At 36.6% G+C, this 14,188-nt stretch overlaps 1 protein-coding gene across 1 annotated transcript in view; it reads left to right on the forward strand.

Moving 5' to 3' along the window:
- LOC138784618 (cadherin-10) overlaps nt 1-14,188 on the forward strand; it is a 123,618-nt gene that overhangs the window by 76,106 nt on the left and 33,324 nt on the right. Inside the window, exon 5 of the mRNA XM_069960241.1 lies at nt 12,187-12,308. Coding sequence (XP_069816342.1) covers nt 12,187-12,308 — 122 coding nt within the window. The remainder of the gene's footprint in view (nt 1-12,186; nt 12,309-14,188) is intronic.

The raw sequence follows: 14,188 nt of genomic DNA on the forward strand, positions 1-14,188 counted from the left end.
AGAAATACAGTTTTGTTACTCTTCTTTGTAACATATGCTATTTTATTTTATCTTATTTTTTTTACACCAGTGCTCAAAACTGAACTATTCTAGATGGGGCTTTACTTATGTTCTGTTCCTGTCTTGAGAGTTCATGCATTTCTAAATTCATAGCAGTGTCTGGTTATCCTTGGTTACAGCTTATTGACATTGCATGCACTATTTATCTATCATCTACAAGTACACATTGATTCCTCTTTACTGGTGACTCATTCAGTTATATTTAATGACGTATGGTGCATACAGATCAGTATCAAGATGCATAATGTAACATTTACCTACAGTACATTGACTCCCATGTGCCAAGTGGATGCCCAAAAAGAGTCAGCCTTTAACTTCTTCATAACCTAGCAAAAAATGACGTAAATAACCAGACCACGCCAATATCCATTTTTGCATGTGCATGTTTGTTCTTTCCTCCTTGCCTTTTAAGAGCTGTAGCGCTTTCATTCTTCTATCTGCAGGCCATGTAAGGGCTTGTTTTTTTCTTTAAGAAAAAATGTACTTTGTAATGGCGCCTTTCAATTAACCATAACATGTAAGATGGAACCCCAAAAATATTATTTATGAAAATAAGTATTGTTGAAATTGGAAATAGGAAGCAATTTTGTCACTTTTGTGGGGTTTCCCATGTCTACGTAATGCACTTTATGGTAAAAGTGACATGATACTGTTAGCCTATAGGCCAGTCCGGACACAAACATATGCAAGTTTACACAGATTTTCAATTTTTTTTTCAAATGTCCCCCACGTTTTTATAATTATTAAAATGGCTCTATTGTAACTACTATAACGGTTTAATTTTTTCACCTGTGGGCTGTAGTTAATTTTTGCGCCATGATCCTCTAGTTTGTATTAGAACCATATTTTTGTAGATTGGATGTTTTGACCTCTTTTTATAATTTCCTTACATATGCAATGTAACAAAAAAAATTAGTGATCCTGGCATTTTCCCCCTATTTTTGTTTATGTGATTACAGCTGGCATATGTTGTTGAGAAGGGGAGAAATCTGCCCCTCTTCTGAGGCATATGCCAAGGGCACACCTTAATAAACCCTCATATACGCTCCGGCCGGGATCCCGTGTGGCGCCGCAAATAACTGACATGTGGGAAACCCTGTCAGTTCACATAATGAAGCAAGCGGCTCCAGCCGCTTGCTTCATTGTGTGCAGGGGGAAGTTCTCATGCGGGCGCGCGCTAATGTGCCCCCATCAGAACCCTGTGGCCGAAAGATCATCCGGCCGGTACTGCATCAACGACTGGGATGATCCGTGAAGAGACTGGCCGTTCAGTGACCCGACGGGGTCATGGAATGGCCGGTCTCTATACGTAGTATGAACATAGCCTAATAGCACAAATATATTGACAATCTGCTATCATATTCAATTTTAGAGCTAAAACTTCTTTCATCTTTAGTAATAACATCATCATTGCTACATTTTATTCATCTTCCATTCATTCTCATATGGCATTAAATCATTCCGATCACCACAGCAATTGGTTATAAACATTGTACAGCTTTAGAATTTAAACAGGTAGATTTTTAACTACCAAATGTTAAAATAGTATTTCTATCGTAGTGTCTTTAAGGCGCAGTAGTTGGAGGGTACACAAAAAACACTAGAATGCAGTCAATTAATATCATGCAGGTCCCAAATGACTACAGCAGTCACCTCCTCAATGCTCTGAGATTTTACAGTATGTCTTTTGTGTCAATATGAAGGGTCATCTACTTACTCTACTGTAGAATCCTAGTTGAAGTTGCTCTATATTTAGTACTCTACAAACCCTTTCAATAAAGTTTTATCCACATTAGTTTTGTTAAGACCTCCAATAATTTCACATCCTCTTCCCTGAAAATATAACTTTTTCATAAATCGCATTCCTTTTGCTATTCTTCAATTCTTCCTAGGATCAAACCTGCAATGGATTGTAGCACATTCCTCCTCTTTGCCTTTGAGTTACTCACGTCTTAACAATACAGTAGGTCAAAAGATAAAGCTCCTTTTAGATTAAAGGAATGTGTAGATGGTTGAGTGCTCAATCCCTAATAGCACAAACTTGGAGCCATGTGTATTTCACATTATTCTAGATATTTGAAGGACTCTTATGGCATTCTAATTTTTGATAGAAGGTTTCTCAATGAAACTCCATATACATTATTAAGTGTATTATGAAACATTCTTACGAATGATTTCATCATGTTTTAGAATAGAGTTGAAGAGCAGGAAATAGCTTATTTGTTGTGGCATATGTCACAAGCCCTTATTAGTAAGGTTTGTTTTCAGAAGGAATGTAATTACTAGAACTTTAGATTTATATTATATTCTCGTTCCAGGGGCAGAGCCATAATTACTGAACAGCCATCTCTCACAATATATATAATTTGTCACTCTAAAGGTCTGACTCTATGTTGTGTTCATCTATTTTGGTAACATAGACTCTGACTTCGCGTTTTTGTGGCTATTACATTTTGTGTATTCTGTAATAGACTTCACTCCTATTGTTCCCCCCTGAACATAGGATTGAAAAGTAAATACTTTTAAAATGATTATTGATCTTTATGTACTGTAAAACAGTTTAGCTACATGTGCTTTTAAAGACATAAGCTACGAAGCTGGAGAGGATTAAAGTTAAATATGTCCTACTTTCTCTTTGCAATGCATCCACTTCTCTGACAAATCAATGTGTATGTTCTGTCCATTAAATCATGAACCTCAGACATCAATGTAATGTCTATGTAGTTGTCACTGCTAAAATACTACTGAACAAGGACAAACCAAAATGAGAAACTGTACTTGCCATTATATAAAGTGCCATGAAAAATTAGTCAACCCCTTAAAAATGCAATACATTTGTCTGAAGTACAAATAACACAAATGGTCACAGTTGGTATTTTATTGCCAACCAGTATCCTCTTAAAGTAAATGTTCAAATTCATAATTTATGGTGGTCTGGTTTTTCCTGACCTGAGGGGATAAAAGGAAATAGGTCATTTTTATACTACTGTACATTAAGTAAAAACCGAGGAAGAAAGGAAATTTGAATTAGGTTATGGATCATAAGCTATCATAATTGGAAGGTTATCCATCAAAATTATATATATATAGGGCTAATTACATAAAGAGTAAGTATATGCTGATAAAACTCATTATATGCTGGTGGGAGTAAGGAAGTTGTCCAGTGTCTGACCCCTAACAGTGATTGTTTTTCCTGTGATGCCAGCAGTGCAATGATATCACTGTACTACCTACATCCTTCAAAGGGAGGCAGAGAAATCTGTATTAATTTGATGGAATTATATTGCAGTCAATGTTTGTAAAACTAGAGCAATGTCATTCATTTTATGTAACGGAATAAGAAAATAAATGACTAAAATGATAAAATTACTAATGATTTTGACCAACAGATTTTACTTAAAAGCTGAAGATTGAAAATATGCTACTAATATAAATATGCATACCTATTTACCTCTAATGGAGCAGGTTTTTTTTAACAGTTTTGAATATTGGTTTACAATGAGTTTGACTCCATTCATTGGGACAGATTTGTTTTGAAGTATTTCATTTGAGATGATAGTACTTGTAAACAAAAGTTTCTTAATTGTGTCACAGACTTTTGACAAATGTGAGACCTAGGCTTTGACAACTAAAAAAAAATACATTTCAATGACAATTTTGCAGTGTGCTTGAGATCATTGCTTTTCTCCAAAGTGACTTTTTACCCAAATTTTAGTGTTAGGGCATTTAAGGGTTTTTTCCAAGATTAATAACATTGTCTAAAAAAAAAAATCCAACTGTATTGTCAAAGCCTAGACAACTCCCTCCCCCCTCCATATACTTTTCCTCCTATATCAGCTTTACCTCCAATTTTACATTTTTGTTTACATCTTACACTGTTTTTTACATTCTGTTAACCCCTTAAGGAGCCATGACATACTGGTACATCATGGGAGCCTGTCACCTAAGGACCCATGACATATCAGTGCACCAGTGGGTCCGGTAATGCTTTGAATTGAGCTCAGGAGCTAAGCTCAGTTCATTGCATGTGGGGACCAGCTGATATCAGCAGCCAGGTCCTCACTGTTAATTACGGGCCACCATGATCATGCAGTGACCAAGCATTAACCCCTGTATCAGTCAGGTCGGTGATCAATGCATAGAGTCTGCCACAGGTAGGCTCTATGCAGAGATCGCAGATAAAACTGATCAATGCTATGCTATGACAAAGCAATGATCCGTGTATTAAATGTAATATAAAAATGTTAAAGTCCTCTAAGGGGACATAAAATACATAAAGAAAAAAAAAAGTTTTTAAAAACATGAAATAGCCCTTCTCACAATAAAAGTTTAAATCACCCCCTTTCCCATTTTATAAATAAAACACATAAACATAAAAAATACACATATTCTATAGTGTAGCATGCATACAATCTATAAAAATAAACCTATATTGTTCCATAGAAACATAGAACATAGAAGATTGTCGGCAGAAAAAGACCACTGGGTCCATCTAGTCTGCCCTTTTAGTATTTCCTTTCTAGCTCAGTTCCAGCTTTCGCTCCAGCTCAGTAAATAGCATAAAAAAAGCCGTAAAAATACCGGGATTTAATATGTTTTTTTTTTTACATTTTATTTTTTTTTAAATTATAAAAATTGATCAATATGCCTCATCTACAAAAATATGGTACTAATGAAAACTGGAGTCAAAAAAGTTCATTGTAATCACATCTATTTGCAAAAAAAATGTTTTACTGTTAATAAAAAATAGTAAAATATTGGAAAAGCTATATAAACTGCATCATATCATGTTAGTATTATTATAAAGTGCATTACGGAAACATGGAACCCACAAAATTTGCAGAATTTCTCCCCCCAATTTCATCCCATAAATTATATTTTGGGGGTTCCATCATACATGGTATGGTAGATCGAAATAAGCCGAAAGAAGGCTACAAATTACACCTGTTCCTAAAAAAAAGCACTCACATGGCCCAGTAGCTTGAAAAATAAAAAAGTTAGAGCTTTTAGATGTTGAGGAGGAAAAAATGAAAACGCTAAATTAAACATTGTCGCAGTCCTTAAGGCCATTTTGCACTTAAAGCGAATGTACCATCAAGCTTCTTTTGATCCGCAGCCCAGTTCCTGTGTACGGCGCTGTTCTTTTCACGGGCACAGGGCCGGGGGTAAAGCACTGAAGGTGAGCCAGCCCGCCACCAGTGGGAGGAAACCCCCACCCTTTTATGACGCGGCTCCACTGTACCCGTGAATAGAATGGCGCCATATACAGGAACCGGGCCGTGGTTCAAAAAATGGACTACAGCATTGGCTTCCCTGCACCGCCACCGTTCTATCCATGGGTGATACTTAAAGCGAATGTACCTGAAAGCAAATGTTCGCTTTAAGGGGTTAAGCTTGTTTCCTTACACAGCACACCTAGTGGCCAGAGGGGGAACTGCAGTATTTAACTGTTACAGGCCAACTGCAGTTTCTGTTGTCTGTGTGTCTGTTACTGAGTGTCTGTTTGAGTGGTTTATTGTGTATGTTACTGCATGTGTCTGTCTGTGTGTTACTGTGCATGTCTGCCTATGTGAGTGGGGCTACGTGTGTGTTACTTTGTGTTGCTTTTACTTTAAGGAGCTGTGGGCCCCTCCAAGGCACTGTCCTCGGGTTGGGGGGGTTGGTTAAGTTGGGGTGGAGCAAGGTGGCTTTGTGTTCTTCGAGATGGGTGGAGTCTGTGGTATATGCCACTCATGTGCTGTCCTCTGGAGTGGGTTGGGGGGATGGGGCCTTAGTGACCGCTGGTTCGGTCTCACAATCTTCTTTTTTTCTGTAAAGTCCCACATTTTCCGGGTATTGTGATGTGTGTGCCGTTATCGTACCCGTACTGTGCCTGCGTCCAGCTCTCCTTCACATTGACAGAGGAGTTCTGAATCCTGATTGGCTGGTACACAATAGCCAGCCAAACAGGGTTCAGTGCTCTGCCACCAATAAGAAGAAGGAGAGCTTTCTTTATAAAACGAAAAAGAGAACATGCAGGACGTCACAGGAAACAAGAAGATCATGGCCCAGAGGGTCACATGACTAGACCAGCGATCTCCCAGGGTGGACAACTAATGACAAATAAGTATGTTAAGAAATGGTTAACCTTGGTTAACCCTATCAATAGCTTAATTATCATTTTTTCTCAGAATACCCCTTTAGGCTATGTTCACATGTTTTTTTCAGCTCCGTTTAAAATGACTTCCGTTATTTTGAGTCTAAAATAACGGACGTTTTTCGAAGCCTTGCATCCCCTTAGTGCAATAACGGGTGTTTGCACATTATTTTAGTTTGGGGTTACTAATTGGCCTTTGGTTGTGGCTTAATTGGAAATTCCATTGAATTTAATAGTAAAAATGGAGAAAGAACCGTGACAAAAAAGGAACTGTGTGTGAACAACTAATAAAAAAACGTCCGCTATTTGCAAAAACTAAAAATTTAACATTATTTTAGTTCTGTTAAATAAGTTTTAACATTTTAATATGACATAATATAATATATATATAATATTATAATATAATATTAGCACAATAGTCTGATTAGCTCCTCAACAGTTACTGGCACCTCACCACTTTCAAACTCATTAAGAACAAAGTCAGCATAATGGGAGTTAAATGACAAATTATTTGTACTTTATTTTCTGCTGTTCAATTTAAGTATTTTTAAAAGTAGTAACACAGCTGGTAAATACTTTCTATGTGGGTGAGTATTTTATTATTTTTTTTATAATGTGGAATATTTTTGTCATTGGCAGTGAACAACTTTTAATATATTTGGATTTAGTTATGAACATGGCATTCAAACAAAAATGTCAATTCTGTACCAAAAATGTAACTTTAATTTAATGAATTTAGCTATTTTTTCTTTACAATCCCAGGGTCCAAATTTTAAATGTACCTTCAAAAGCACAGACTGCTCAGTACAGCCAACCATCTGTCTTTGTCCAGTAGCCAAGCAGAATTATTTAGAAAGACAAAGGGTCACAAATCACAAATAGTACAAGAACAAGAGTGTTTGGGAAAACATAATGACAATGACATTTTAACAACTTAGTTCATTTTAATGTCTCATTGCTTATTTACAAATAATGTTTTTCCGGACAGTACTTTAAATCAATTGTATGTTGTCTTTTATGTGAAGGTTTCTTTTAAACCCATATTTTAATACTTTGTTACATATAAGATAATTTGTATGCTATTTTTTTAATACCTTAGTTTACTGTTCATACAGTCTGTCTCTATACATCCTGATTTCATTCAGAAATATGTAATTGGAAAATTAATTATATTGATAAATTAATAAATATTTAAATAAAAAGTATAATACCAAAATCAACCCTGCAATTTTTTTTAATTATATCTTTATTTTTCACAACAATAAATATTAAAAACATTTAACAACCATATTATAACTAATTTTCCCCTATACAAACTTATATATAAACCCTCTGACATCAATGGCAGCCCTGCATATATTATCCAACACATTATTTTCTCATACAAGAGACCAACTTTACATTCGGTGTGGTGACCCCTCAGTCCCCCGAGCGCACCTCTTATACCTTTTGGTATACCACTGAATCTCCTTCCACTTCCCTTCCTCTATTATTCTTCCTATCCTAAGACTGGTGGTCTGGGCCCCCCCTCCGGCACTAGGTGCAGCTGATCTAAGTTAAATAATTTTATTAATTCATATTTATTACATAAAATATAAAACCGAGCTACAGCTCTAATATGAATTTATGAAGCTTTTTTAGACAAGACTATCCAAATTAGATGCGACTTTTTGAATTACATTTTTTGTTGTTAATTAGATCGAAAGTGCGCCAGAATTCTTTTTTAGCTAAATGTATTAGCTGAACAATTTTTTAAAAAAGTTGCATATATTAGCGCATCACTACGTTTGCTCCGAACCAGGTGAATTTATTAGACTAATTAAAAGACCATTATTTTTAAGACACATTTACTATGCTATTAGACAATTTACATACATTTGACTAATCACATTAGATTGGAAATTATGCCAAAACATCTTTGACAAAATTGTGTTTTTAGATTTGTTAGTAAATATCCCCCATATAGTCTCAACTTCCTTTTATTTATTACCAGGCCTGCATTCACCTTACTCAATATACATCCATTACCCATACCTCTCCAGGGGATCAAACCCTCCTCTTGACCTGTCACCCCCAGAGGTAATTTTTGCTTATTTCACCATACACTCCTGTGATAAGTCCCACATCTATTATGCAGTCCATACCACGTTACCGATCTAATTCTGCTCCCGCCTCTCACAGGGAGCAGAACCGATCAAATCGGCTTCATCCATCTCAGGCTTGGCAATTAGCCTTTCTTTTCTTTTCTTACCTAAATAGTTGATTTATGCTTCCAATTCAAATCTCACTTTAACCCTTTTCCTATTATTGTTATCCAACTTTTATCTATGGTCTCCATCTGCACACTCGGCACGGAGAGGGGCATCCCTTCCCCACCAGCCTCTTCCTCCCCACTATTCCCCTGCAATGTTTATAAACATACGCAAAGGGGAAGATTTATCAAAGATTCTAATTTTCCTTCTTCTCAGATTCCTTGGGAAATGTTAAGTGGAATCTGATTGGTTGCTAGGGACAACTAAGAAAATTTTACTTTACACCAGTTTGATAAATCTATCCCATAGTTTTAAAAAACACCTGGTACAAAGAGAACCGTGTACTGAGTGACTATCCACCTGTTTCTCCCTGCCTGGATTGATTTGCTTGACAGATCATTCCTTGTACACAAGAGACATGTGAATCAAGCCTAGCTATGGGGGGGAAAGGCAGATGATGATCTGCCAGGCAAACACCCCTTCTTTTTAAAACAAGGATGCCTGGTGGAAAGTTCAAGCAAAGGTATCTATAATATAAAAAAAAAAAAAAAAACTTTTTGTTGTGTACACACACACACACACACACACACACATTTTTTAACGTCCTTTCCTTTTCTTTGCTATTAAATTCAATGGACCTACAATAAAAAAAACACAACCAAAAAGGCCTTAACTAGAATAATATACAAACTCTTTTTCCTTCCTTCACCTTCCTCCCCTTCCCTCCCCATACATGGTGTGCAGCTGCAGGAACAGGCAGATAGGTGATAAGGAGATAAAATAAATTATGCCTTTGTCTTTGTCTTCTGATGGTCATTTGCAGACCTGAAGTGCCACAAAAAAGACGGTGAGCTGCAGCATGCACACCTCTCCCCTCCCACACCCTCCCTGTCTTGACTGATTAATGTATAGGGCTGGGCTCATGGCTCAGTTCTATAATCAAATGAAATAAAAATAATGAATAAAAATGGAAACAGTGCATGTTTCCATCAGGTTAAGGGCTGGTGACCATCATTTTATAGGATTTTCGACCAGGCAGGAAAAAAAAAAAAAAAAAAAACTGGAGGGGTATCTTAATAAAATCTGCAATGGAGGTCCCAAATAGTGCCAAATAGAGCCACTGAAATGTGTTTGTCTGTCTGACTAGTTATCCATCTATTCATCTATCCATCTATTGTATTATATTATTATTATTATTATTATTATTATTATTATTATTATTATTATTATTATTCACAAGGGGGATGTAAAAACACACACTTTAACCTTTTTTTCACACTAACATTTTTTTATTTAATAAACAAAGCATTTTATAATATTTTGTTAATACTGCTCCTGTTTTTCCACAATAAAATAGCCCAATAGCTATTACACTTTCTACAAAGGGTCATCTATGCATTCATATTTCATAAGCTCTTCACTCGAGCAAGCTCTACATTTTGATGAAAATACAGATATGATCAATATAAATTACATTTTAAAAGCTTGTCTTCTAAACATATTATCTTCAAACTTTATAAAATATAATAACTTGAAATACAATCTTAGAATGGGGATGAAAAATAGCTTCACATGCTAGTCAGTAGTGTACGATAGTAAATGATGAAAAGAAAGAGTAACAAAATAAATAAAATAAACATTAACTTACTCATGATATTCATTACAAATAAATATTTAACATTTTACAGATTATTTACAATTAGGCTTTATATGTGATTTAATTTCTTAATATATCATTCTTAACCCCTTCACAACCCAGGATATAACTGTACACCCTGGGTCGGGAAGGGGGCTCTGAACTGCCGCAATCACGCCTGCTGTTAACAACCAGGGACAGCGGCAGTTACCGGGCGCAGTGCAATCGTGATCTAATGAACCGGTGCTCTATTACATACACAGCATTGATGTCAATGGGAAATCAGTGCTGTGTATATAGAAGTCCCGAGGGGACTTCATATTACTGTGTAAAAAAATAAAGTTTTTTCATTAATAAAAAAATCCCTCCCCCTAATAAAAATTTTAATCACCCCCTTTTCCCATTTTATATATAAATAATAAATAAATAAACATATTTGGTATTGCCGCGTGCGTAATCGCCCGAACTATTAAATTATACAATTCCTGATCTTGCACGGTAAATGGCGTAAGTGCAAAAATCCGCCAAAGTGCAAAACTGATGATTTTTTTGTCACATCAAATCCAGAAAATAAAATAAAATTTAAAAAATAATTAAAATAAAGAAATAAAAAGGGATCAAAAAGTCGCATATACGCAATCAAGGTACTGATAGAAAGTACAGATCATGGCACAAAAAATAACTCTTCACTCCAGACTTAAGGATAAAAGCATTAGAAGCATGGTACTAGAGCAATTTTAAGGAGCATTTAGATTTTTAAAAAGGTTATAATTTTTTAAAAGCCATAAAATAAGTTATACAAGTTACATATTGTTGTAATCGTACCAACTTTAGGAATATAGATAACATGACAGTTTTACCATTGAGCAAATGGTGTAAACACAACTCCCCCCTAAATAAAAAGTGTGTTTTATTTTCAATGGCCATGATTATAACGCTTTTATCCTTTTGTCAATGTGGCTAGTTGAGGTGTAATTTTTTGCGCCATGATCTGTACCTTCTATTGCTACTTTTATTGCGTATATGCAACTTTTTGAACGCATTTTATTAAAATTTTTCTGGATTTGATGCGACCAAAAATGCACAATTTTGCCCTATGGCGGATTTTTGTGCTTATGTAATTTACAATGCGAGATCAGGAGTGTGATAATTTAATAGTTTAGAGATTAAGCACGCGGTGATACCAAATATGTTTATTTATTTTTATTTATAAAATGTGAAAATGGGGGTGATTTAAATTTTTATGAGGGGAGGGGATTTTTTATTATTGAAAAAAACTTTTTTTTTTTTTAAGTAATTAGAAGTCACCTGAGGGACTTCTATATACACAGCATTAATCTCCAACTGAGATCAATGCTGCGTACATTACAGAGCACCAGTCCATTAGATTGATGCTCTGTTGGTCTTGTTTACTGCAGACCAAATCAGCAGAATACTGAGCCGAGATTAGCGTCATTCCGACACTGAGGCCTGGCCGGGTAAGTTAAAATGGATCACCCCTCCCTGATCGTATGGAGGGGGAGGGGGGGGGCAATCTACCTACTAGACACCAGGGATAGGGTATAAAAAGCAATTAAGATGCAGCTCTCAGCCATGACAGCTGCATCTAAATGGCTCATTAGCGGGTGCGGCTACTGTCCTGGGCCATTAATAACACCCAGGATCGCGCCGGTTCAGATCGGGGTAGCCACGCGGTCCCGCTCCTATCATGAAAATCAGTCCTGGTGTTTTATTTGAACAATATAACGATTTTTTGCTCGAAAATCACCCCGTGAAATAGGGCCCTTACTGTTCAAAACTTCTGTGCATCACTTAGGAGACATGTGATGCCAACCAATGGAGCATGTACTACAAAAATGAATGTAATGGTGTCTAGAAGTGTCTGCTCTGTGGTTAAGTACCACTTGTCCTGTACTGTGAAATTCAGTCAGCAGTAATATCTCCTTAATGTTTGTTTTATTTTGAGTTGGAACTTTGGAGGCTTCAGAACCAATTTCTTGTTTTCCATGGTATTATAGTGTCAGGATACAACAATATTTATAATTTATATAATGTGCTATCATAATAAGTGTTTTTTTAATTATTGTATTCTTCTCTTACAGATAATCCCAAACAAAACACAAGAGCCACTGTTTACATTCTAATTTTGGATGTTAATGACAATGCTCCACAGTTTGCAATGTTTTATGATACATTTGTGTGTGAAAATGCAAGACCTGGGCAGGTACAGTGTGTATTTCTTTTTTAAATATTGTACTTTGGTTTAATGTTATAAATAACAAGAGAACCAATTCTATTATAGATTGTCATAAAGAGGCTGGAATGAGGGCAGTTTGCATTTTGTGGTTTTCACCTTAGTGTGATATAGAAATGTTTTCTTATAACACTTATAACACTTATATTGTTTCAAGGTTCACTATACTCCTCATGACAATTATAGTCAACATTAATGCTATAAAATTGATGACTTAGCACTACTCCACCATTAGGAACCAACACTACAGTGCAGCATTCCTGTTTCCATCCCCACTCCTCTACCCACCTAGTATTTGCGGGTATTGAAGTGAATGGCACGACTGGTTTATATGGTCTCTTGTGCAGCAGAGCCATTGGCCTCATCAACACATCCATGGACAAGACCATAATGCATGGTCTGCGATTGCAGGTAGCCCCCATATGTGCCACCCGCAATCACAGACCAGATAAGTCCAGATAAAAAGTCCAGATAAGTGCAGTCTAAGCCCCCATGCATACACAGATGTGTGGACGACCCCATTGAAATCAACATATCCTTTTTCTGTCCAAAAATTATGCAGTTGTGTAATATGCACATATGTAGTTGCTGGGCACCTGCTGTAATTGCCCAGGTCTCCTACAGCTTTGCATTGCAAGGGTTAAAAGCAGTGAGTGAAAACTGCAAGAGTAACTGGCATCCTGGGATTAAACCTGCAGTACATGTCACCTTACACTGTGTGTTTTGGTTAATTGCAGCACTATGATACTACTCTCTATTAAAGCGTGTTATTTGATGGAAAAATCAGTATTTGCAATACTACCAGTATACAAATAATATCACCAAACTATAACCTTTGACATTACCACCATACTGTTACTGAATAAAATTCTATACTAAACTAAGACAACTATCTACCTATACAATGACCAAATAGTGGTAGATTCAAGCTCTACACTGTACAAATAACGACATTGACTTATATGTAGTGACTAACAAGTGATGTCTTCTCTGGTCAGACTGTTTTGGACCATGACTCTTCTTATCAAAATATGCCAGAGAAACCTGTTAGTTTCTTTTCTCCGGCACATATAGTATTAGGCCTCCTCTGTACCCCCTATAGTTGTTAAGCCCCCTCTGTGTCCCTAAATTACAGTTTTTTCTAAGCCCCCATATAATAGTTAGGTCTAGTTGTTATTAGTGAAAGCATACCTGTCACTACAGATGGTGTCGGACTAGAGGCAGTGTTAACTCCTAATTCTGAAGTTCATGTATCCCTGGTGAAGCACCATACATGATTAAAATGCTAAGAACCTCCATTGGATCACATGTGGTGCATTTCCAAGGATAAACAGACTTCTAGATTAGGAGTTAACATTGCTGCTAGTCCAGCAGCATCTGTCCTGACAGGTATCCTTTAAATCCCTCTATGCCCCTTTAAATCCTTTTGTGCCTCCAAGTAGCCCCCTGTAGGTGGTCCCCCTGTAAATGTTATGCCCCTATAGTTAGTCCCCTAGTAAATGTTATGTCCCTGTAGATAGCCCCCTGTAAATTTTATGCCCCTTAGGTAGTCCCCCAAGAAATGTTATGCCCCTTGCCACAGCCAGTCCATCCCCCCTTGCGGCAGATGTTGGGGAAGACCAGCAGCACCTTTGATTCCGTTCCCTGGTGTGGAGTATGTCATCACGAACAGTGATCCAGAGGATCCTTGTATTCAGTTGTTACATACAACACTCTTTCAGAGACTTTCTTCCAGAGGCAACACAACTGTCTAGTTTCAGTTCAGGTGTTGTTGCAATTAAACTCCATTCACTTTAATGAAACTGAGTGGTGCTGTCTCTGGAAGAAAGTGGCCATGTTTTACTAACACT

Source organism: Dendropsophus ebraccatus, chromosome 2 (genome assembly GCF_027789765.1).
Source record: "Dendropsophus ebraccatus isolate aDenEbr1 chromosome 2, aDenEbr1.pat, whole genome shotgun sequence".
NCBI classification, from domain to species: domain Eukaryota; kingdom Metazoa; phylum Chordata; class Amphibia; order Anura; family Hylidae; genus Dendropsophus; species Dendropsophus ebraccatus.